Source organism: Macaca thibetana, chromosome 11 (assembly GCF_024542745.1).
Source record: "Macaca thibetana thibetana isolate TM-01 chromosome 11, ASM2454274v1, whole genome shotgun sequence".
Lineage (NCBI taxonomy): Eukaryota > Metazoa > Chordata > Mammalia > Primates > Cercopithecidae > Macaca > Macaca thibetana.
Window position 1 is genome coordinate 109,087,625 of NC_065588.1, and position 26,832 is coordinate 109,114,456.

Here is a 26,832-nt window from a genome sequence, read left to right on the forward strand (position 1 = left end):
TCTCTTAGAGCTGAGGTCCATCCAGGGTGAACTAGGGAGCCTGTGGCAGGACATGAGCTATGATTGAGACTGCAGCTATCCTGGTTATACCTTAGCAAGTTATGTGTCAGTTTAAAGAGCATGCTAAGCACATGTTTATACTTGCGTGTATGTGGAATGCTTTCAGTTTTCTCGTATCCTGGGTTATGATACAAGAAACTTAGAAAGCCTCTGTTTAGCCAAGTTAGAATCATTTAGCTTCCAAAGCATTTGTTCTCAAAGGGGAGTCTTTCTGAACTCTGTTGACCCTCTAACCTTTCCTTAAACTGTCTGCACTTGACAGTTTGGGAGCAGAGATACAACTGTCCTGGGGTCTGCCGGACTCCAAGAGTTCAGTTGAACAACCCAGCTGGAGACATCTATAATGTCATCATCTCCAGCTTGATGTCACATTTGACATGTAGAATGAAATCTTGGGAAGAGTTTATGTATTCTGAAAAACTTGCCAGTCAACTCAAAAGTGAGAATTTCATGACCCATTAAGTTTTCCTAATTGTCTTAACTTCCAGGAAATTCAATAAAAAATATAGTATTCCATCACACAGTCATGGGGCATTTTCTCAGATAACTTTCTTCCCCTTGGGGAGTTAAACTTCTAGTCATAGTCTAGGTTGTGTCAGGTCCATTTTGGAAATAAAGAGGAAATAAATTAAGACACAAAATGGATATATGGTCATTCGTCTTTAGAAAAAAGTATGTCAGTGATTTCCCCTGTGTGGATGATGAAAATTCAGATCCCACAGGGACACTTAGAGAATTCCTTCATCCAGTGCTTGGGAATGACTCAAGTTCTTGTTACTGGAAATAAGACTCAAATTGGAGTTTTGTTCTAACTGGCCTTGCTCTTGGAAGGAAGTGTGAGAAATGGAGGCAAGTTCTTCCTCTTTACATCCACCAAGAGAAAGCGGGGGGTGACATTGCCGTGCCTCCCATGAGCATTGCTCATCTGAGTGTGTTGCCTGTGTTTCATCCACAGAATGTCTGCACCAAGTGCGGAGTGGAGACCAACAACCGCCTGCATTCTGTGTGGCTCTGCAAAATCTGCATTGAGCAGAGGGAGGTGAGTGCCCTGGTCCCATCTGGTGCCTAGATCACCCTCCTTTCTTGGCCAGCTTAAGAGGTGCCTTAGGAGGTTGGTATGAAAGGAGCCAGCTCAGCAGTGAACATTGACAGAACAACCTCACACTATTTGGAGGAATTTCTTTTCTCCTCCTCTGCTTCTGTGACTTTTTTTCTTCCTTCCCATCCTCTCTTCTTCCCTCTCTGTTCATTGCCCTCTGGCCTCTGTTCTTTCTTTGACCCCATTTCTCTGATTCTTATGAGTCTTATGATTCTTCCTCTCCCAACATCTTTCCTTTCTGTCTCTCTATTCCATTTCTTATTTCCTTTTTTTTCTTTCCTCATACTCTCCTCTTGTTTGAGCTCTTTTCTTTCTCTAATCCTTATGCTTTTTTCTCCATTTTCCTCATTTTGTTGTTTCTCATATCTTCACACGCTTTTTTTGGCAATTTCTCTTTACTTTGTCCCTCTTTCTTTCTCCCATGGCATCCTTCTCTTCCCCAGTTCTGCTTCTTACTTATCTTACCCCAATTAAGTCCTTTCTTCTTCTTCCAATTTCTTCATCCCCCACCCACTGCTGCAGAGTCCTGCCTTTGAGACCATGTTTGAATAACCATGTTCTCCTCAATATCTGTCAGGGGCCTGGCAGGAAAGCATTGGCACACTTCAGTAGGTTAATCAAGGACTTGATGAAGGTGTTATTGACAAAGGTCCAGGCAGAGCTAAGAGGAATCAGCAAGGGTTGACGAGTCACCCTAGCACCAGCAAAAACAGGGTTGCTGTTTCCCCTCCTAAGACTGAAGAGATAAGACTGAAGAGAAGAGATAGTGGTTACCAGACTGGAAGATAGGTGTAGCCTAACAGAAATGCAGTCACTGTCCAACTAGTGGTGGGTTGTGGGGAGCCAAGGAAATAAATACCATAGTCCCACCCTCCTCTTAACTACAAACTCTTTATTTGTCTGGAGAACTCTTCAGCAATCCAAGCTTTCAAGAGGCTTTGTTGTAATCCCTGGTGCTCTCCTTGACCAAATAAACCTGAAGACAGAAGTCAAAGTTTATTTCGTGGAGTCCAGTTAGTGCAGTACATACTGGTCAGCCTCCTGGGGCACAGAGCAGGGTGGAGAATGAATCTGACCGGGCAATGGAAGATGTTTCACACACCATCCTAGGTGTGCTGCTCTATCCTGACCCACAGGGCCAGGAGAAAGGCCAGAGGTCTTGGGGAAGTTGTAGGTAGATCACCCTGTTTACAACAACCAGTGTAGTGGAGAGCATGCCACATTTAAGAGATGGAAGACTTGGAGTTGAGCCCTTGTTTTTCCATTCTCTGGCTGTATACTGTTGGACCCATCCTTAAGATTTTGGATATTCCATTTTCTCCATCCAAACTCCACTTTCTTCCTTTTTTTTTTTTTTTTCTTTTTCTTGTTTTTGAGACGGAGTCTCGCTCTGTCGCCCAGGCTGGAGTGCAGTGGCCGGATCTCAGCTCACTGCAAGCTCCTCCTCCCAGGTTCATGCCATTCTCCTGCCTCAGCCTCCTGAGTAGCTGGGACTACAGGCGCCCGCCACCTCACCCGGCTATATTTTTGTATCTTTTAGTAGAGACAGGGTTTCACCGTGTTAGCCAGGATGGTCTCAATCTCCTGACCTCGTGATCCACCAGTCTTGGCCGCCCAAAGTGCTGGGATTACAGGCTTGAGCCACCGCGCCCGGCCCCCAAACTCCACTTTCTCCATGGGTAAACTCAAGCCCTTTCTACTGAGTGTTCAGGGTGGATGGACTGAATAAGTATGAATTGTGCAGGGCTCTGTAGTAGTAAGAAAATTGTGCTGGCTATTGTGTCAGTGTGCTTTGGACGAGGAGGAAAGATAAAAATGGGCACTCATGAAGGTAAGAGCAACAGTGCTTGGTTGCCACATCTTCAATCCCTGTCTCTCCTCCCCAGGTGTGGAAGCGTTCTGGAGCATGGTTCTTCAAAGGCTTCCCCAAACAGGTCCTCCCACAGCCTATGCCTATAAAGAAGACCAAGCCCCAGCAGCCTGTCAGTGAGCCTGCTGCTCCTGAACAGCCTGCTTCTGAGCCCAAGCAGCCGGCCCGGGCTCCAGCTCGAGGTAGGACAAAGCAGGTGCTTCTTTCAGGACCAAGGACAGATCTTAGCCAACTGGTCTACCTGAGGGATGGCCTATGGGCTCATCTAGCCGGGATTCAGAGAGCTGGGACCACAGCGGAGGTGCTGGAGACTCCAGCCGGAGCCCAGCAGGTGAGCAAGATGGGCAAATCCAGAGACAGTTCTCTGGATAGGGAGACTCAAAAAATGCCACTATGCATCTGCAGAACTTTCTTGTCATTACAAACTGAAACTTTGTATCCATTAAATAATAATTCCACACTCTTCTCTCTGCCCAGCCCCTGGTAACCACTATTCTTGATTCTGTATCTATGGCTTTAACTACTCTAGGTACTGCATATCAGTAGAAGCATACAGAATTTGTCCTTTCATGACTGGCTTATTTCACCTAGCATAATGTTTTCAAGGTTCATCCGTGTTGCAGCATGTGTCAGAATTTCTTTCCTTTTTAACCCATTTATGCTGGAGGTTGCAATTTTTTTTTGTAAAAAATCAGACCTTGACGGCGACTTTGAGCAGTAGGATATAAATAACTCCTACAAGTTTAGCGTTCCAATAATGGAACACTGGGCATAAATTAAGAATACATAACATTCTATTGTGTATATAGTATACAGATAGACACATAATATAGTATACATATATACAATAGAATATATAGAAACACAGTATATATAATATATAATATAATACACAATATATAGTATATGTTGTATATTATATACATATAGTGTATATACATACAGTACATATACTATATATAGTGGTGTATATGTATATACATGTATATATACATATATATAGTGTGTGTATATACACACATATATATACTACATTTTGTTTATCCATTCACCCATCAATGGAAGTTTGGGTTGTTTCAACCTTTTAGCTGTTGTAAATGATGTCATTGTGTGCCTGACATACAAATATCTGTTACATTCCATTCTTTTGAGTATATACATAGAAGTGAAGTTGCTGGATCATATGGTAATTCTGTGTTTAATTTTTTGAGGAACCACCATACCGTTTTCCATGGTGGCTGAGACATTTTTAGATTTCCACCAACAATGCACAAGGGTTCTCATTTCTTCATGTCCTCATCAATATCTGTTGTTCTCTGGGTTTTGTTTTTCTTTTTAATAATAGTCATCCCAATGGGTGTGAAGTGGCATCTCCTTGTGGTTTTGACTTGCATTTCCCTCGTGATTAGTGATGTTGAGCATCTTTTCATGTGCTTTTGGACATTTGTGTATTTTCCCTGGAGAGACAGCTATTCAAGTCCTTTGAAAACATTTTAAATTGGATAGTTTGTCTTTTGTTGTTGAGTCATAGAAGTTCTTTATGTATTCTGGATATTAATATTTTATCAGATATATAATTTACACATTTTTCTCTTATTTCATGGGTTGTTTTTTCACTCTTTTATAGTGTCATTTGATGCACAGAAAACTTTTATTTTGATGAAGCACAGTTTATCTTGTTTTTTCTTTTCTTGCCTATGTTTTTAGTGTCGTATCTAAGAAATCATTGCCTAATCTAAGATCCTGAAGAAGTTCCTTTATGTTTTCTTCGAAGAGTTTTCTAGTTTTAGCCCTTATGTTTGGGTCTTTGATCCATTTCGAGTTAATTTCTGCATATCAAATCCTGCTTTTGGCGTCAATATTATTTTGTCTTCTGAAGACAAAGACGGTCATAGGACATTTCTGAACTGGATTTGAATCCCCTGTCCCTCAGGAGTCAATGTAAATGTTCCCCCGGTCTAGCTTCTAGCATGCACCTGCTCCACCTTGAGCTGGGTTAGCTGCTACCTTCTCTGAGCTCCCAGGGTAGTGAGACGCAGCCCTAATGCAGGACTTACCACTGTCTAAAGCATTATAGCCTGAATCTCTTTCCCTCATAATACCAGGGACATGTCTCTCTCCATTAATTTATTATGTTTCCAAATATTTGGAGCATCTACCATAATTTTATCTCTTTCCCATCATTTTCCAGCCTATACTAAGATTCCTAGTTGATTATAGGCTCTCAAGTGCTTCCATATTTGAATTAATAATCATAATAGCAACTTAAACTTATTGAGCATCTACTCTCTGCCACGTATGTGATTAAACCCTTTGCATGAGCCATATTGATCCAATCAACAACTCTTTTTGGATAGGTACTATTGTATTCGTCTTCACATAATAGATGCAGCAAAGAGAGGCTAAAACAATCTCAAGCTCACATAAAAGTAATAGCAGGGCTGGTGTTTAACCCAGGCAGTTCACGTGCAGAGCCAATGCTCCTAGCTGGTCTGTTATAAGTTCCACTTGAGGGACTGAGAGCAGCTCAGTAAAACAAATTATCAGTAAAACTCCCTTGTTCCAGGGCTTAATCCTGGAATCTCAGGGTCCTCCCTCACACACAGTGTGGAAATCCCTTCAGAGGATTCTGAAAGGGGTTTGATCACCCACATACTCTCTGTAAGGGGGGACTCCTTTCCTCTTGGAGTAGCTTATTCTATTGTTGATGGACTTCGGGTGTCATTTATACATTCAACAAGATCTGAGATAGACTTGGACAGAAGTCCTACCTTAGGGGCTTCCTGGTTATGTGACCTTGGGCATATTTAACCCCCACTACCTCAACTGCAAAGTGGGAAACACAATACCATGCATGGCATTGAGTTGTGAAGCTTCCATGAGGTGATGGTTCATGTACCCCATGAGGGGTGCATTTGAAGAACTCAATGACTGTTGGCTATTGTTGCCTCATAAACTCATCATTTCAGTGTCTGTCTCCTTCCTGTGACTAGGCTGTGCACTCCTGGAGGATATAAGATGGTGTTTTGTCCATCTTAGCCCAGGGATTGGCACTTGGTAGATACCCAATGGATGCTTGTTGAATGAATGAATGAATGAGTGAATGAATGAACGAACAAATGAACGAGGCCTCAAATGAACAAACAAATGGCCGTGCTAATGTAGGAACCTGGGACAGGACTTGGTAACTCATAAGCTCCCAGGTAGAGGTGGTAAAGTACCCTCTGTTATGTGTATTCAAGCATCCATCCAGCCAAAAGTGCTGGATTCAGGAAAGACGGCATCTAGCCCCGTGAAGTAAGAGAAGGCAGGGCTTTCTTCCCAGAACATCACACCTTCTGGGTACCAGAAGCTGCTGCACGCATTATTCAATTCAGTCCCTCTCTGGGAAGCAACAGCATGTGAGGGTCTCTGGTATAGACTCCAGAGACCAACTGCCAGCATTCAAACCCTGGCTCTGCACTAACCAGCCAAGAGACATTAGATGAGCTCAGTAACTTCTCTGTGCCTCAGTTTCCCCATCTGTAAAATGGAGACAATAAGGCCCCATCCCATAAGGTTATTAGTGGTTATTAGTGTAGAAATTAAAGAAGTTCTTATATGTAAAGTTCCTGGCATATGGCAAGCACTAAATAAATGTTAATTCATTACTATTATGAGTTAAGTGGAACTGTTGCCTCCATGGGGCATCTAAGGTTCAGAGAGAGTGAGTGACCAGCCCAAGGTCACACAGCCCATATAGGAAACAGCAGGAAGGCAAAGCCAAGTCCATATGAAGGTAAAGACACATTCTTTCAATAATAATAAAATAATCTCACCACTTGACATGTGTCGAGTCTTTAGTACATGCCAAGTACTGTTCTGAGCATTGCCTATTTGTAACATTGTATCTTCCCCACAGCTCTATCAGTTAAGTGATTATCTCCATATACCAGGTGAGGAAACTGAGGCCAGAGAGGACAGGTCACTTGAGCAAGGCCACACAGGTGGAAGGAGAATTATAGAACCTGTGCTTTTTAACATCTGTGCTGCTGCTGTGACTCACCAGAGTCTGAGGATTGAGAGGAAAGAACACACCGAAGGCAGAAGAGTCAGAAAGAGCTGAGCGAGTGAGGAGCTGCCTCCAGCGAAAGTCCAAGGGGCTCACCCCACACCAGCTGAGCAGTCCCAAGCTACCTTCTGCTGTGTGTGTGTGTGACACACAATGGCTGTTTTCTCTTCTTTCCTCTGCAGGTTTGAGACGGGCCAACTCAGTCCAGGCCTCCAGACCTGCCCCAGGCTCAGTGCAGAGCCCAGCACCACCTCAGCCTGGGCAGCCAGGTACCTGCCACTTGCCTGCTAGCACCTGCCCAGGCTGTCACTGGGCTGTGACCCCTATACCAGCTTGCAGAGCATGCTGGGTTTTCTGCAAAGCTGCAGCCACAACTAAATCCTAAGCTCTTCTTAGACCCTTAGAACGAGTAATCCCCTGGGTCAAGAAGCTGGGCAGGGAGCAGGAGGAGGAGGCGGGGAGCATCTTACCCACCCAGTGCAGAAAGTGATGGCGCCTCATTCACCAGTGTTTCCCACCTCAAAGACCAACACCCCCATTTCACAGAGCAGCAAGTCAAGGCTCAGGAAGTTCCCACAGCACTGGGGCTTGGATCCAGGCCTTTCTAAGTCCAAAAGCTCCCCTCCTGGTGGGACTGTTCCTGCAGCCTCGGGTACCCTTCTGCCTTTGGGCCTGTGTCCACCCCTGTGAAATGAAAAGAAAAAGGTGAACCCCCAAATGATGCCACCCCCTCTGCTGCATCTCTCTTTCTGTCTTCTCTCTGCTCAGGGACCCCAGGAGGCAGCAGACCGGGTCCTGGGCCAGCAGGACGCTTTCCAGATCAGAAGCCAGGCGAGTATCTGCTTCCTCCCATACCTGCCCAAGTGGCCACCTCTCCCCTACCTCCCTGAGTGAGCAGGCAGCTGCCAGAACTTGACTCAGCCTGTACTCTGAGACCTGTTGGATGAGATCTGAACAACCCCCCGAGTCTAAAACTCTAGATAGTCCGTACTAAGATTAGCTAGATAGAAATGCCAACATGTATAGTTTAGAGCATAGACTACCTGGGTTCAAATCCCTGCCCCTTCACTTCCTGGCTGTGTGACTTTGGGCAAGTTACTTAGCTTCCCTGAGCCTCAGTTTCCTTATTTATAAAATGGGAATAATGCTAGGACCTACCTCCCAGAATTGTTGGGGGGATTAAACAAACTAATACGTAGAAAACCTTGGTGGGTTGCCTGGAATATACTAAGCCCACACTGAGTGACAGTGATTACTGTTAACATATATCATCAATGTGCATCACCATCGTATGTATCAGTCATAGCTACGAGACACTTTTTGCTTTCTCAGGCACCAGGCACTGTTTTAAGTGCTGCACTTATATTCGTTCATTAAAAAAAATACTATTATTTGAGGAGCTTCAGATATTGTAATTTCCATTTTACAGATAAAGAAATTGAGGCTCAGAGACATTAAGTAATTTGCTGCAGGTCACATGGCAAGATTCAAACCCAGGCTGTCTGGGCTCCAGAGTCCACACCATTGATTTGTACTCCCACGAGGTCTGTTTTGCCTGCATCTGAATCAGCCTGAGCGGCTTATTGTCAAACACAGATCCCAAGGCTCCACTGCATGTCCACTGATTCTGGCTGGAGCCGGGAATCCGCATCTTTTGAAAATGTCCCTAGGTGCTGCTGTTATGAAACAGGGACTCAGCTGCATGTTTCCTGTTCCTTATCTCCCTGCAGAGGTGGTTCCGAGCGACCCCGGGACCACTGCCCCACCCCGAGAGGAGAGAACAGGGGGAGTTGGGGGCTACCCAGCCGTTGGAGCCAGAGAGGACCGAATGAGCCACCCCTCCGGGCCCTATTCCCAAGCATCTGCAGCTGCCCCCCAGCCTGCCGCAGCCCGCCAGCCGCGGCCCCCAGAGGAGGAGGAGGAGGAAGCCAACAGCTACGATTCGGATGAAGCAAGTAGGTGGTGCCTAAGGGAGAGGTATCTTGGAAAAATCACTTCAGAAGCCAAGTCCAGAAAAACAGGAATGGCTCAGGGACAGCCCTGTCTATCCCCAGACCCCTAAGAGGCCGGACCTAATAAACATATTAACCAAGTGATAGAAGTGCAGATTTGTGTTTCTAAATTCACAAAATATCAGCTTCCTAAAGATTAAGTGCTACATGTATTTTTTATTGTGGTGAAATACAAATAACATCAATGGTACCATTTAAATCATTTTAAAGACCTCAATTCGGTGGCATTAACTGTATTCTCGACGTTCAGTCTACTAGTTCCTCAAGATGTTAAACACAGAATTATTATATAACTCAGTAGTTTTGGTCCTAGATGTGAATGCATATTTTAACAGTTTTTAAAACTCTTTAATGTGTATCTTCTGAAAGTAATTTATTAATCATTATTTCAAATTTACTGGGCATTTTCTTTTGCATCCTTTTAAAATGCCTACAGTGTACTTAGCCCAACCAGGCCCCAAGTCCCAGGGATACACACACACACACACACACACACACACACACACCAGTGACATTTCCCCACAACACCCCCACCCCCACCAGGTGTGCCTGGGGCAGCCTTTGTGAGCTGGAGGGAGGCAGAACTGGCAAGTGTCTGCATCCAATATATGTTGGTAGGTAGGGACATTACCAGTTGTTTCTGATCAAGTGGGAAAACTGGATCCACACAGAAGGACCAGATCAAAGGCTGTGACCAGCAACATGGCCTTGGCCTGCCATGTCATTTCTCCTCACTGTAAGATGAAAAGCACAGCACCACCTCCCCCTGGGCTAAGGGACAGATAAACTGAGATACCTTCTGGGAAAGTGCTTCATAAAATGGAAATCATTATTACATAAGGCTAAACACACACGAGGAATTGTTATTATGCGTTATGGACATCAGAGGTAATAAAAGCCAACACGTGTTGGGCACTCATTTTGTGCTGGGCACTATTCTGAGTGTACTCTGTGCATTTGCCCATTTAATCTTCCCTACGATCCTGGGCATAGTTGCTTTTATGACTCCCATTTTACAGATTGAGAGATGAGGCTCCGAGAGGTTGAGGGACTTGTCCAAGCACATCCAGTCAGTGCGAGGAGGGGCTGATGGCCAATCACACAGCTGTAGCAGATCAGAGGCCAGGCCTGCATGGAAGATCAGCTGTCCCGCTTCGTGCCCTGTGCTCTCCCATGGGTCATGGGTCTGCGGTCTCAGGAGAAAGAAGTGAGAGGAGTCCACCCACCTTGTCAGCCACAGGCTGGTTCTGCTCTGAAAATGCCCTGTCTATGCACCCTTCTGCTTTCCCTCATCCTGGTCTTTCCCTGGAAAACTGGCTACTGCTCCTTCCATCAGCCTTAAATGTCCCCAACCCACCAAGCATAGATGAGTCCTCCCAGCCTCATGTCCGTCCCTGTTTTTAACTTATCCCGGTAGTTTATTACAAACCTGTCTCCATACCCTGTACTCTTCACACACTCACTCATCTCTATATTTGACAAGGGTTTATTGAGCATGTACTAAGTGCCTTAAACTGTTCTAGATGCTGGGGATATCATGGGAAAATAAAAAGATAGACTTCCCAGCTATTCTCCTGAAGCTTACGTTCAAGTGAAGAGAGACAGTTAACATACCAATGAATGCATTTCGAGTGGAGACAGAGCACCATAAAGGAAATAAAATATATTGAGTGACTACAATGTTAGCTACTTTAGAGAGTGATCAAGGAAGGCTTCTCTGAGGAGGTGACATTTAAGCTGAGAAAGCCATGTAAGGATCTAGAGGGAGAGCATTCCAGGCAGAGGGAACAGCAAATGCTGAGACTCATTTATCCCTTCAGCAAATAAGTGAGCACCTACGACTATGGGCCGTGTGTTGGACACAGCAGTCAACAAGATAATTCCAGCTATTGCCCTCATGGGGTTCTCAATCTATCAGGACAGAAAGGTATTACCTAGGCAAGTGCACAGATGATGAAATGATCACAGACATCCTGAGCGCTCTAAGGTAGTGCAGGGTCTACCAAGACGAGGTACTCACAGCAAAAACTGAGTTTTCCTCTCTTCTGTAGTCTCAATTCATAGCCCAGCCTGGGCACATAGTAAGTGCTCAGGAAATGTTTGCTGAGTGATTGAATGTTCATTATCTTGGTTCCTGTCTCTGCCCCCTTCAGCCACGCTGGGTGCCCTGGAATTCAGCCTTCTCTACGACCAGGACAACAGCTCCCTGCAGTGCACCATCATTAAGGCCAAGGTGGGTGATGGGGACCAAGCAGGGGACCTCTCAGGATGCTCTGGCATGGCTAGGAGACTCAGATGGGGATGGGTAACCAGGCCTGTCTCCTGTTGTTGTTTGTCTATCGATGATAGTGACGGTGATGAGGAGAGTCACAGTAATTAGGCGAATTCCTTTCTGGGAGGCCTTCCTCCTCCAGGGATGGTCCCAGAGGGGTTTCACTTATCTGCAGCCACTTCCTGGGAGTACATGCAGCCAGGCTTCAAGGGCAGAGTCGGCCTCTATCTGCCTGGGCCAGCAGTGTCTCTGGAGGGGATGGTGGAGGTTCTGCCTGGGAGGAGATGACAGCCTGGCTCGACAGCTGACATATCCATGGAACGGCCTCATCTCTGTGTCTGCCTGAGGCCCCTTCTACTGAAGCGGCTGTCACGCTGGAGCAGCAGCCGAGACACAGGGACACTAAAATGGGCTTCAAAGGGGGCGGGACAGCCTTGCCGCAGGCTCCGGAGGAGTGAGCTGACTTGATTCCAGACCCCAGGGGAAAAAGCTGGGTGAAGCCAGTGCAAACCCCAGAAAGTAATTGACTAGGGTTGCACCCCTCCCCTGCAAAGCCCCAGACCTGGGCCACACAGAAAAACAAGCAGGGGCTCAGGAACCAGGCTTCTTGGGTTCAGATACCAGCCCTGACCATTCCTAGCTGTGTGACTTGGGGGAAGTGACTTAACCCCTCTGTGTCTCAGTGTGCCTATTTGTAAATCAGGGATAATAGTAGTGTCTCTCCCATAAGGATAGTGGTGGGCACATGTTCCAGTTTTTCCAGGACAGTTCCCTTCTGTGCCTGTTGCCTTGCCATAATAATTAAGTGCTTCCTTTTTCACTCTTCAAATGTCTCAATTTGAATGATAAATAAGGTACAAAGTGCTTAATATAACTCCTAGACCAACACATTACTTTGCCCAAGTCACTTCTTTATTGAGTACCAATTATGTATCAGCATTTATTGGACACCTGTCATGTAGCAGCATTTATTGGGCACCTATAATATATAGGCATTTATTGGGCACCAAGTATGTATGCATCAGCATTTATTGGACACCTATTTATTGTCACTATGGCAAGCACTTAGATGCACTTAACACTGCCCCTCCACCCCCGCCAATAACGCAGTTAAGTAAGTGCATACATTATTTTGTTTCCTTTTCATAGAAACTTCTGAGGTAGGGATTCTTAATAGCCCCATTGTACAGATGGGGAAACAGGTCTAGGAAGTTAAAGCCTGAGGTCACACAGCTGATAAGGGATGGAGCTGATCTTTACAGCAAGATCTCATTTAATCCTCTAAGAGCCCCATGAAGCAGGAGTTGCTGCCAGCCCCATTGAACAAGTGGGGAAACAAGATCCAAGATCACTGGACACAATACAGTTGACCTTGAACAATGTGGGAGTTCAGTTAATCCCTGTGCAGCTGAAAATCTATGGTATAACTTTTGATTCCCTAAAAACGTAACTACTACTAGCCAACTGTTGCCTGGAAGCCTTTCTGACAACATAAACAATCAGTGAACACATCTTTTGGATACTTTAGGTATTAGGTACTGTATTCTTACAATAAAGTAAGCTAGCAGAAAGAAAATTCATATTGATTGAGAACATCCTAAGGAAGAGAAAATGTATTTACTATTCATTAAGTGGAAGGGGATCACCATGAAGGTCTTCATCCTCATGGTCTTCATGTTGAGTAGGCTGAGGAGGACGAGGAAGAGGAGGGGTTGGTCTTGCTGTCTCGGGGGTGGCAGAGGTGGAAGAAAATTGTCATGTAAGTGGACCCACACAGTTCACACCCGTGTTGTTCATGGTCAATTGTGCATGGTATAAGTGCTGTGCAGTGGGATGGCAGGACCCCAGAGGTGGGACATCTGCCTGGTCTGAACGTAGAGGATGGACAGAGTATGTCTAAGCCCCAGGAATTTGGAGATTGCTCATTTTAACAGATCAACTTAATTCCTACCTACCCCAAACTTCCTTATAGTATCTCATCTGAGCCTCATCCCAGCCCTGATGGATGGAGACACTGAAGTTTCAGAAGATAATGCAGGGGTCAGGGCCGGAATGTAGGAGTCTTCTCCTTCCCCTAACCTGGCCTTTACTCTTCTGGGACATCTCCTCCCATCCTAGCAATAACAATCCAGCCTTGATCATATGCCAGCATTTTGCAGGTGGAATTGCATTTAAATCTCACCACCTTATGAAGCAGGTACTGTTCTCATCCTCATTTGACAGGTGGGGAAACTGAGGCTCAGATAGGTTAAGAAACTTGCCTAAGGTCACATAGCCAGGAAGTGACATGGCCAGGTTTGAAACCTTGTCTCCTGTCCCAGCACTCTTTCCATGATACTGCATTTCCCTTCTCTCTCTTTGGAGAAGGAAGCACACAGGGTGGACCAACAGGCAGGACAGATGCCAGGGGGCTATGCCAATTGCTGATGACAGCTGAGCACTGGGCCCTCCTGAGGCCCTCACACCATTGCCTCCTTCTTTTGCAGGGCCTGAAGCCCATGGATTCAAATGGCTTGGCTGATCCCTACGTTAAGCTGCACCTCCTGCCGGGAGCCAGCAAGGTACCATATGGCCTGGGCTTCTCTGCAAACCGGGTGCATGGGCCCTGGCAGATACCCAGGGTTCTCAGCTCAGAGCCTAAAATAGCCCTTATCTGCCCCAAATCCCCAACCCCACCTCATCCTGTGAGTAGCAAAGCCATTGCAGAGCAAGTAAAGTATGTTCCAGGGGTCATTCTCCCTTGGGCAGGGGCTCTGCCCATTTCTCCAACTCAGAAACCTGGGATCTGGGGAGTTGCCAATGCCAGAAGAGAAGCAGATGCCCTGACGATGCCCTTCATCTGCTCGAACACCTTCAGCAGCTCTCCCACTGCTGGCTCTGGCTCACCTCCCTCATATATTTTATACCCCCAACCACACACTCATCTCTCAATAGAAATGAGCCACTCTCTCCACATTTCAGGACTAAGCCCTTCAGAGAGTATTCTCTGAAGCCCTGGCCCTCCCACCCTTCTCTCCCCTCCAGCTCACCAGCTGAGCATTGCTTTGCTCTGGGGTGAATTCTCCTCTCTGGGGATTGGCCCACCCAGAGTACATGGCTGGAAATGGAAGTGTGGCTGCCTGGGTTTTGTTTTGTGCTTTGTGTTAATTTGACATAGACGTCCTAAAGGCAAAGGTGACAGTACATCTGTCAAATGATCTTCAGAAAATGCCTGTTAAATACCCCTGCAAGTACCAAATGCTCCATGAGACAAAAGAGGACACATGTACGCATGTGCACACCGCCCCCCACCCTCAACACACGCACACACACTTTGTCTCACACTTCTTTGGATCAAGGAAAGACAGTTCGTCACCTGGCCATGGTCAAATTATGAAGTGTTTGGCCCCTGCTCCTCCTCACTCCCCAGTGATGTTTGCTTCTCCTCTAGATGCCCTCCTTTACCCACTCCTAACAGCCAAAGCTGCTTTGCTGAAGAATCTAATGTGAATCATTTGCATGTTAGCATGAATGAGATTTGTCACCAGCCCACCTCTTCTGGGCATAGTTGCATTTCTAGCCTTCTCTGTCTCAGAGTAAAATGAAAACTGTTGGCCCCTCTAAGGAATTTTGGGCATGAAGGGTACTATTTGGGGGGAACAGGGAGAGCCATCCCAATATCCCCTGCCTAAATGGGAATGGGTGACTCTCGTTTCGGACTCCCTGACCTATAAATGATTTCTTCTCAAAGGAAGACGTCTCTGCTTTCTTAAGGGAAAGTTCAAGGAGGAGGCTCAGTGCATGGAGGGAGAGGGGACCCAGTGTCAAGCATTGATCCATTTTTCTGTGGCCATGATCCTAGAGGATGTCCCCCACTCCCTGAGAACATGCATTTGGGAATAACTAAGACCCTGGACACTCCTATGGGGAAAACCGCCGACCCACCCCATGTCAGCCCAAACGATGGGGTTCCAGAACTGGCTCCCCACTGAGGTAGGTGTCTCTATCCATCTCTGTGGGGCTCTAGTCCAACAAGCTTCGTACAAAAACTCTGCGGAATACCCGGAACCCCGTCTGGAATGAGACCCTCGTCTATCACGGCATCACCGATGAGGACATGCAAAGGAAGACCCTCAGGTACCTGCCAGGCAGAGGGCAGAGAGGGAGGTGAAGGGGAGACTCAGGGTGGGCGGAACTGAGACTTGGGGTGAGGCCCTCAGAGCCTCACTCTAAAAAGGTCTCTGCATAGTTTATTTTTTTCTTGCTTGTTTACTTTTACCAAAAAATGATATATATTTTTGGTAGAAATTTTGGAAAATACAGGTAAGTTGAAACTGTTCACTGTTAACATCTTGGTATCTGTTCATTCAGGGTGTGTGTGGGGGGTGGGTGCATGTGTGGGTGTGTATGTGAAAGTTTTTTCCTAATAAAATTGAGTGCTTATAAAAATGTTTATTACAATGGATCATCCCATTAATATATCTGTATCACTTAAGAATACATTGACACCATTTCATATTCTTCTACAATGTTGAATTATTAGGCTGGTGTGAAAGTAATTGCAGTTTTTGCCATTAGAAGTAATGGATATACATATATATGGAACTTGCCTTTTATTCTTAACAATATATCTTGGTGTTATAGCCGTGAAAAAACGTTTAAATCTACCTAATTTTTAACTGCCTCAGAATATTCTACAGAATGGGTTTATCACAGATTTTTTTAAATGTCCTTATTCTTAAATATTACAGATTAATAGAAAAGTGTAGCATATACTAAAACAAACATCCATGAACCCACCCAATACTTGATCTGTTAAAAATCTTGCTATTTTGCTGTGTTTGCATCAGCTGTTTTTTTAAGAAATAAAGCACTCCTATGCAAGTTGAAGCCCCTTTTGTATATTCTATATCCCACCCTGTCCTGTCCTCTTCCTTCTCTCCCAAGAGCTAAACACCATCCTGAATTATTGGGGTATCATTCTCAAGTATGTCTTATACTTCCTAATTATGTATCTATAAACAATGTACAGTATTATTTGGCATGTTTTAAATTTTTATGTAAATGTTTTACCAGTTTATTTAGCCAATTCCCTACAGGTGGGCATTTAAATTGTTTCCAGCTTTTCTCTACTACAAACAAAGTTGCAATGAGCAACTTCATTCTCCCTTGTGTACATATGAGTGTTTCCTTAGGACAGAAACCAAAGAGAATTATTACTGGATCATGGGATATGTGATTTTTTCAAAACAATTTTACAAGACATGCAAACTGCTTTCCAAATTGGCTGCAACATTATTCTAAGTAAATATTTTTATTGTGGCATAACATTCATTTAGCATAATGCACATATAATAAGTGCACAGATTGATGAATTTTCACAATAGTGAACATACTGGGCTTAAGGAACGGAACATTCCTAGGCTGCAGAAGCCCCCCACTGTGGCCCCTTCCTATTGAATACTCCCCTGGGGTATTCAGTATCCTAACATCTAACAGAACAAGTTAATTTTGTCTGCTTTTGTACTTTATATAAATGAAATTGTATTGTGTTACTCTTTTGTATCTATATTCTTTCATTTAACATTCTACCTGTGTATTCATCTAAGTTGTGTGTAGTTGTAGATCGTTCTTGTTGCTATTTAGTATTTTATTGCATGAATATAACGCAGTTTTATTTATCCAGTTTACTGTTGATATATTTGGGTGGTTTTTAGTTTGGGGCTATTACAAATAGTGCTGCTAGGAACATTCTAGTAGCTGTTTCTAGGTACACAGGTGCACTCATTTCCGTTGCATATATACCTAGAAGTGTAATGATTGAGCCATAAGATATGTGTATGTCCAGCTTTAGTAGAAACTTCCAGTTTTCCATAGTGGCTGTGCCAGTGTGCACTCCCTTCAGCCATGCATGGCAGTTCCAGTTGCTTCACAGCCTCATCAACACTTTTTCATTTTGGCCTTTCTGGTAGGTGTGCACTGGTGTTACGTTGTGGTTTCAAATTTCCCTAATGACTAAGTACAACACTTTCTCTAATGTACACTATTACATTTGATGGTTATTTCATAATTTTCTTAAGCAGTTCCTCCATTGTACAGTATTTGTTATTTCTGCTTTCTTCATAGTTACAAACAATATTGTGACAAACATCTTTGTAGTTAAATATATTTCTAATTTTTTTGTAGGTACATAGTAGGCGTATATATTAATATTCACGAGGTATATAGGATAATTTGATACAGGCATATAATGTGTAATAATCGCATCATGAGTTTTTTAAATGGGTTAAAATAAATGGGTTTTTTAATCACCTCAAGCATTTATCCCTGTGTTATGAACAATTGAATTATATTCTTTTCACTATTTTTAAATGTACAATTAAATTATTGACTATAGTCACCCAGTTGTGCTATCAAATACTAGATCTCATTTATTCTTTCTAACTGTTTTTTGGACCATTGTAGTTAAATATTTTTGTACTTGCCTTATTATATATTTGAGGTAAATTCCTATAAGTGGTGTGACAGGGTCAAAAGCAGTGATTATTCTCTTATGTCTTTGGAGATGCATTGCCCTGAAGAAGGATGATATTGTTTACACCCCAACCAGTTCAGTAGAGACGAGTTTCTTCTCCAGTGTTACACAGTGCAGGACTCGGCTACGAGGGTGTTCGGGCCCTCCAGGACTTTGAACATTTGTTCAACTAATGTTGGTGGTCAAGGAGCGTGGTACCTTCACAGTCCCTTCCTGTCCCCCAAGAATGCCTCCCATGCCACTGGAGGACAATAAGTCCTTTCCTCTCTTAGTATATGTCAGGGTAAATTATCATGCCATGACTGGTCCTTTTCATCTCCTATGGCAGCAGTTCCCAATCTTTCCGGCACCAGGGAACAGTTTTGTGGAAGACAGTTTTTCCATGGACTGGGGTAGGGAGAAGGAAGGTTACAGGATGAAACTGTTCCACCTTGGATCATCCAGCATTAGATTCTCATAAGGAGCATGCAAACTAGATCCCTCACATGTGCAGTTCACAATAGGGTTTATGCTTCTATAAGAATCTAGTGCTGCCACTGATCTGACAGGAGGCGGAGCTGAAGCGGTAGTGCTTGCCCACCTCTGCTCACCTCCTCCTTTGCAGCCGGGTTTCTAACAGGCCACAGACTGGTACTGGTCTGTGGCCTGGGAGTTGGAGACTCTTGTCCTAAGGGACATTTCTTATGACCTGCCCATTTTGTGCCACTATTACTCAATGCTGTGTAAGGTAGATAACAAAAGACAATATATTACTATAGGACTCAGGGAGACCTGGATTCAAACCCTGGTTCCACCTCTTATTAGGGAAAAGTTATTTAATCTTTCTGGACCCCAGTATCTTCTCTAAATGGTAAATGCAGTTATTTTGAAAGAGGAAAAATTAAATGAGAAAAGTTCCTAGCCTGGCTTTGCAAAAGAGGATGCTCAAATGGCCATAAAGTATATGAAAAGGGGCTCAACTTTTTAGTCATCAGGGAAATGTAAATTAAAACTACAGTGACATACTATGACCTATCCAGAGAGGCTAAAATTAGAGACTAACATAATTGAAGTCAAAGGGAATAAAGAGTGACCAGACCCTCTATAAACTGCTGGTAGGGACATAATTGGTGGAACCGCCTTGGAAAACTGTTTTGAAGTTTCTACTGAAGCTAAACTTATGCCTAGTCCATGGCCAGCAACCCTACTCCTGGGAAAATACTCAATAGAAATATGTACATGTATATACCAAAAGACATGAACATAAATATTCCATAGCAGCATTATTCATAATAACTCAAAACTAGAAACAACCTGTATCAACAGCAGAATTATTATGGTATATTTACACAGTGGAATACTATGCAGTGATAAAAAAGATAAGTTATACTGTGCATGGATGCATCTTACAGACATTATCTTGAGCAAGAGAAGCCAACATAAGAGAGTCTATATTATATCATTCCATTTATATGAAGGTCAAAAACCAGACAAATGACTTCATGTGGCCAGAGGCAAGAGAGTGGCTATCTTTGAGAAAGGCAGTGACTAGAAAGGATCCTGAGGGTCTTTCAGTCTCTGGAATGTTTTATATCTTGACCTGTGTGGGAATTACATGGGTATATGCATATGCAAGAATTCATCAAGCTGTAAACTAAATTTATGTGCTTTACTGCATGTCAGTTATACTGCAATAAAGAAGAAATTAAAGGTACTTGGCCCAGTAATAAATAAATAGGAAATCATATTTTTCCATGTACATCACACATTCCTTCCCAGCATCAGCTGCAGCTCTTGGCACACAGCAGGATCTCAATATTTGTTCCTGTTTCTCTCTCTACCCCTTGTGTTGGTGGCAGGATCTCTGTCTGTGATGAGGACAAATTTGGCCACAATGAATTTATTGGTGAGACCAGATTCTCCCTCAAGAAACTGAAGCCCAACCAGAGGAAGAATTTCAACATCTGCCTGGAGCGAGTGATTCCTGTGAGTGACTTTACCCTGAGGATCTGATGGGAGGAGGGGAGACTGGAGGAGCTGCCTTCCTCTGGGTCTGAATTGGGGGAAATAGATCCACAGGGTATTGGGTAGCAGAGGCACTGCAGCAGGTCTGCGGAGGAGAGTCAAGATTCCAGCTCACAACCTCAGGCTGCATTCTCTCTCTGCCTTTCACAAACCCTGTGTCAGCATCACTTTGAACATGAGTTTTTCTTGGCCAAACTGGATGGACAACATGATAGGGGCAGTGTGGGATTCCTGGGTTCAGAGCCAGCTCTGCCACTTGCTGCTCTATGGCCTTGGCCAGGGGACTCGGTGTTCTTGTCTGTAATGTGGGTGTTATAACAGTACCTGCCTCTTGGGAGGGTTGTGTTTTAAAAAATAACATAATTGAACTAGAACTTAGTGCATAGTAAGCACTCATAAATTAACAGTTGTTAGTGTAGGAAATAATGCTGCCTTACCCACCTCTCAGTCATGAAGTCAGAAAGCACCATGTAGATAAATAGGAGGCAGCATAGCCTAGAGTTTAAGAGTATGGGCTCTGCAGCCAGACTCTCGGGTGTGAATTCTGGCTCTGCCACTTAGGGTGTAACCTGAGGCAAATTATTTAATTTCTCTGGGCCTCAGATGTCTCATCTGTAAAATGGGATACTGTGGTGCTAACCTCATAGGATCTTTTAAGGATTGAATGTGACCATACATATGAAGTATTAGAATTGTCATTGTTGTCAGATGTAATTCTTGCTCTTTGAGGAAAATAACAGGGATCAAAATGAGGTTCTGCAATGGGTTTGCACCTCAGAATTAACCGGGGGATTTTAAAACCAGAGCTTTACAAACTAAGATTTGTGGGGGTCCCCCATGGGGATTCTGTTTTAGTGGAGTAGGGTAGGACTAAACAATCTATATTTTTAGACATAATTCAGGCTGCCTTGCCTTAAGTGTGGGCCAACTTGGGCCCGGAGAGGGTAGCAAGTCTCCAAAGTCTCTGGGCACTGGCCAGAGCCCCGCTATCCTACAACACCAGCACCCCTGGTCTCTCTGAGCAGCCTGCCTGCTCTCCACAGGGAAGCTATGGGGTGCAGGAGGGGAAATCCTGCAGCATCTTCTCACCAGATGGCCAGCCTGAGGATGGAGTATCTGCATGCCATGCCATAGTTTTATAACTCAGGCAAAGGAACAATACTCAACAAGGAAAATTGCAAGGAAGGATTTCTACTGAATTCCAGGCTCAAAATAAATCCTTAAAGACATCCCTAGGAGCGAGGCATTTCTTCTGGGCTTTTGCCTGGTGACAGCTGGGTCTTAAGGATTCTCTTCTTTCTCCAACTCCATGAGTCCAGTTGACCAGGACAATGGCCAGGCCCTTGCCTGGGTCATCAGCCTTTGGGTTTGCCCGTCTTGCTATGGTGGACGCAGCTAGCCCTAGAAACATGAAGGTGCAGGACAGCCAGAGGGCTGCAGCATCCGCAAAACACTACTGATCATCTTCTTTTGCTCTTTGACATTAAACCTTAACGCTTGCACCACCATCTTCCCCCATTATATCCCACTGAGGGCTCCTCCCCTCTGGACCTCAGGTTTCCTCCTCTTCAAAGTGGGGAGGTTGGATTTAACCAATGGTTTTCTAACTCTGTTTCCCAGAACCTTAGAGTTCAGCAAAAGGGCCCCAGGGGCCATGAAGGGGAAAACCACATGGTGGGTCAGACCCCAAGACCCCTGAGCCACTTCAACCAGAGAAAATGAAATCTTTTCTGTTTGTGTGTGGGGAGCTCTGATACTTACTGGCTGTGTAACCTTGCATAAGGGGCTTAACTACTTGGACCCTCAGGATCCTCATTTGTAAAATTGGAATTGTAACAGAACCTATATCATAGGTTGTTATACATTCACATAGCTTGCCATATGACTGTGTTTTATAAATTTCAGCCAAAAGGGAGAACACAGGAGGGCCACAGTAGCTTAAGAACCCACTTCCATGGCTCTGGATGCTAATGGAAGTGTGAGGGGTTTCTGGTCCTTCTTGTGCAAGAAAATGAGCTCTATAGACAATGTTATCTTTTATTTGTTTTCTTCTTTTCAGATGAAACGTGCTGGGACCACCGGGTCAGCCCGAGGCATGGCCCTTTATGAGGAGGAGGTGAGCACTGAGCAGGAGTTGAAGCCACAGTCAGGGTCTGTGCTGGGCTGGGCTAGCATCTTCCTCTTCTCTCCCTCCCTGGCCCCTTCCTCACCCATTCTCTTGCAACCACCCTGGAGTTGATTTGCTTTGAGAGAGACCCTTTGCCCAAGTTGTTTGAGCATGAGACAAGGGACATCCTCTCCACACCTAAGCCTCTGAGGAGGGGGCAACCCCTTTCTCTCATACCTAGAATACCCACCAGGTTTTTGGCCTTGTTGTCAGATGCTCTGTAGACAATTCTACTGACTAGAGCAATGGCCCACTCCTTTCTTGGAGTGGGTGCATTCTTTGAGCTGTGTGCCTGGTAGAAACCGAACTAAGCCTTCATGCTGTCTGCCTGGGTCCCTCATATGACTCCAGGGACTGCCCTTTAAGAAGACTGGTTGCGTTAAGGGAGTCTGAGATCAGAGGCAAGAATGTGTCTGGGGCCAGGGTCAAGGGTCAGTCCTGGGTTAGAGCCAAAGCCAATCAGTGACCAGGAGCAAGTTTAATCTGTGCTCACAGTCAGAGTTCATCCATGTCTAAGTCAAAGTGAAGCCATTGGTCCCCATGTGCCTGAGACTGGTCCCCGACTTTCACCTTTGGCTCCTCCTTGGAGGCTAGGCCATCTGCTGTCCTTGGTGCTGGCTCCCTAGAGCTGGTGGAGCTCCGCCTGCCCTTCATAGGTTCTTTCCTAATGCTCGCCATTCACATTGCCTGGCCCCTCCCCTCCAAGGCCCACACTGTCTTTTCCCCCAATGCAGCAGGTGGAGCGTGTTGGTGACATCGAGGAGCGTGGCAAGATCCTGGTCTCTCTCATGTACAGCACCCAGCAGGGAGGCCTCATTGTGGGTATCATACGCTGTGTGCACCTGGCTGCCATGGACGCTAATGGCTACTCAGACCCATTTGTCAAGCTGTAAGTCAATGCCTTGGGGCTACGGGTGGGCCCCGAAGGAGTCCTGGATCCTTGGAAGAGGAGAACCAGAGAGTTTCCCCAGGATTGTTGTACATTGAGACCCAAAGAGGGCAAGGAACCTGCCCAAGGTCACAGTGAAACAAATGCCTAGAACTGGCAAGTGTGTGGGTCTGGAGTCTCAGGCAGTCAAACTGGTGTGTCACTTGCCCACATGCAAAGTTTTGTGACTCTGTCCTCTCGAGGGCCTGCTGATGGCTCTACAACGATGCTGATTAGCTGTCGTAGCCCCATTTGTAGCTCCCAGGAGTTGGCCGCACACCCCTCACACTACTCAGATGTCCACCCCCAAAGAGGCCATCTGGCGTTTTCCAGTTTCATTCTGGAAATGCTCAGAAAAAAAAAAAAAATGCCTTCGATCTGGGGTCTATTCCAGTAATCTCAATCACGGAGAATAAAAAGACTCTGTTATCTGTGTTAGTCCAGATCCTCTGAGAAGAAGATGCCAAAATAGGATTAAGCAGACAAGGGGCTTATCAGGGGAAATGCTCATTCCAGGAAGACTGGGGGGAGTCAGGGGAGAAAGGGAGAGATGTTAGACTACAATGCAAGTCTGACCTGATGAGGGGAATAGGTAGGGAAGTTGGAGAGAAGTATTCCAGATACAAGTTCAGTAAGGCCACCAGGGAGTCCTCAAGCCAAAACTGGCCATCAGACATGTCCTGTGTCTCATAGGAGTGGCCCGACTTTAGCATCCCTGCCAGGCCCAGTCATTGACTGGGAGCATGGCGTTGGCACAAATATGTCATGGACTTCCAAGGACTGCACCCAGGGTCTTGGTCAGTTACGCTTCCTGTAGCTGGAAGTCTGCCAAGTGCAATCTCAGAGCCACCGCTGTGTCCGACATCAGGCCCAACTCATCTCTGCCAGTTGCTGGCTGTGGACTCTAAGCAAATTACTTAGCTTCTCACTCAGTTTCTTCATTGGTAAAACAGAGACAAGAGTTCCACTTATCTCCAAGAGTGGGCTCAGGGCTCAAATGAGATAGCACAAAGGAAGCAACCAGAATTGAGCCTGGTACAGAAATGTTTAGCACCTCAGTAGAATTCTGCTGGCCTTGGGGCAGCAACATGTATGTTTCTGTGGATATGGATCTCCGTGGAGCATGGAGTCTCCAGTATGCTTTAACCATGTGACCTGGGGCTCATGGCTTAACATCTCTAGGCCTCAATGTCCTCATCTGCAAAATGGACGGAGTAATACTGTGTATTAGTTCAGGTCCTCCAAGAAGGAAACACCAAGAGAAGATAAGCTGTACAAGAGATTTGTTGGGGAAATGCCTGTAGAGGAGATAAGGAGGAATCCAGAGGGGAGCCATAGAGACCACAGATCTTGCTGCAGGTGTGATCCCTGTGGAGCAGAGAAGGAAGGAAGTGTGGTAGAAACAATCTTAGGCTACAGTGTAGCTCCAAGGAAGCTGCACTGTTTCATCCAAGGTGATGTAGAATCCTTGAGCACAGTCACCCATCAGAGGAGTCCTGCATTTCCCAGAAATGGGACTGCCTAGTGTCCCTGCCAGGGTCAGTTATTGGCTAAGAATAGCTTGTGGGAAGCGTGGCTTCAGCAAGAACATCATGAATGCAGAGCCCAGTAGCTTGTTTGTCAATTTTACCCCCTGCAATTGGAGAATGCAAGCTGAGAGGTAGATTTTCAAGGGGTCTGGTACACAGTATATGCTCAATAAATACCTGCCATTATGGTTATAAAAAACCACCATCACTGTCCTGGCATGACCATCACTGTCATGGCAAATAGTATTTACTAATATTCTGTCCAGTTGGGAGACACTCCCCCCACCTCCACTGCCTCTGATAGCAGAAAGCAATACTTCCCTTTAGTCCATGGCCAAAGAACAGATTCATGTGGGCTGTCTTTCAGATTTCCTTTGAATGAAGGTCTAGTTAACAAAGAACACACATGTCAGGGACAAGTTTGGTTTCTAAGAGTAATTTGATTTTATTTCTTCATATGGCCCAAGAGAGGAAATGAGCTTGAGGGGTGCTGTCCAGCACTGCATTAGCAGTCAGCCATGTGCAGATCGGTTTTCTTAAATAATTCTCTCTACCACCCCCTCCCCACCCACCCAATCCTTCTAGAAGAAGTGGAATTGCCGTGGTCACCAGTGAAGCAGCTGACCTGCTGGGTGCAGTTATGGGAGAAGAAATGGGAGACCACTAAGTAGTTTCTGATCTAATAAAGATTTTTTAAAAGCAGAACTTCCCATTATTTTTGCTTAGCTCTTTGGTAACTTTTAATTCCTCATTTTTGTCTCTTCTTAAAAATTATCCTCGGCCGGGTGCGGTGGCTCACGCCTGTAATCCCAGCCCTTTGGGAGGCTGAGGCGGGCGGATCACGAGGTCAGGAGATCGAGACCATCCTGGCTAACACGGTGAAACCCCGTCTCTACTAAAAATACAAAAAATTAGCCGGGCGTGGTGGCAGGCGCCTGTAGTCCCAGCAGTACTCGGGAGGCTGAGGCAGGAGAATGGCGTGAACCTGGGAGATGGAGCTTGCAGTGAGCCGAGATCACGCCACTGCACTCCAGCCTGGGTGACAGAGTGAGACTCCATCTCAAAAAAAAAAAAAATCCTCAAAACCACTTCTGTAGATGAGAATGAGATGTTCGCCCTCTTTACAGGTCAAGAAACAGAGGCACAGTAAAATTATGCTCACGTTTAAAGCTGCTCGTTGGTGACAACCTGAATCAGAATCCAAATGTCTTAACCCTTAGGAGTGTTTAGCCCATTGTGTTTACTCACCCAGGAAATATTTTGTTTGGTTTGGTTTGTGTTTTTTTCTCTCTCTCTCTTTTTTTTAAGAGACAAGGTCTCACTCTACCACCCAGGCTATAGTGCAGTGGTGTGATCATAGCTCACTGCAGCCTCAAACTCTGGGGCTCAAGAGATCCTTCCATCTCAGCCTTCTGAGAACCTGGGACTGCAGGCATACAGCACTGTGCCCAGATAATTTTTGTTATTTTTTATAGAGACAGGCTCTCACTATGTTGCCCAGGCTGGTCTGGAACTCCTGGGCTCAGGTGATCTTCCCACTTTGGCCTCCTAAAGTGCAGAGATTACAGGCACAAGCCATCATACCCAGCCTCACCCAGAATATATTGATTGAATACCTACTATGTGCTAGACATTGGGCCTTACTGGAAAAGAGCCCTGTAGGCAGAAGAAACAGTTTGCTCAAAGGCCCTTGGGTGGAAAGGAGAAGTAAGGAGTGGGGTGAGGAAGATGACATAAGGTTAGGCTGGGATGGAGCAGAAACCCAACACGCAAGGTCTTAAGGCCACGTGAAGGATTTTGAACTCTCCCCCTGAGTTCAAAAGGAATCCAGTACATAGTTTTGAAAGTGGAGTGACAATAATTAGATTTGCATCTTCCCCTTTCTGTGCATACAATACCCAGCATCTCTGTAGGAATTGGGGGCAGCCAAAGGTGGGATAGATGGTAAAATGCCAGGCACCACCAGCATGACCATCAATTCGATTTATGGGGAGAAAGTGAGCATGCTAAGAACGCAGACTCTAGATGTAACATCCGGATTCAATCCCAGCTGTGTGAGCTAGGGCACACTTCAGCCTCTCTGGATCTCATTTTCTGTGTCTGTAAACTGAGTGGTTATAGTTCTACCACCTAGGGGCATGTGGAGATTAAATATGCCTAAGGTGTTCAGTCAAGTGCCAGGTACCAAGCAGATGCTCTAATGCACATTGGTCATATCAGTGTTGATCCCTTTCTGATTTATTCATCAATTCATCCTGATAAAGAAGGGGCCTTTGGGGTCAAGAGGCTGTTCTTATTCATTAAACGTCATCCATAATAGCATTTG

The 26,832-nt window shown here is 45.2% G+C and overlaps 1 protein-coding gene across 1 annotated transcript in view; it reads left to right on the forward strand.

Moving 5' to 3' along the window:
* Positions 1-26,832, forward strand: part of RPH3A (rabphilin 3A) — a 114,217-nt gene that overhangs the window by 80,817 nt on the left and 6,568 nt on the right. Inside the window, 12 exon segments of the mRNA XM_050749963.1 lie at positions 1,016-1,099; positions 3,046-3,247; positions 3,250-3,360; positions 7,263-7,349; positions 7,849-7,911; positions 8,811-9,035; positions 11,246-11,325; positions 13,851-13,925; positions 15,371-15,480; positions 19,717-19,843; positions 21,942-21,998; positions 22,784-22,938. Coding sequence (XP_050605920.1) covers positions 1,016-1,099; positions 3,046-3,247; positions 3,250-3,360; positions 7,263-7,349; positions 7,849-7,911; positions 8,811-9,035; positions 11,246-11,325; positions 13,851-13,925; positions 15,371-15,480; positions 19,717-19,843; positions 21,942-21,998; positions 22,784-22,938 — 1,376 coding nt within the window.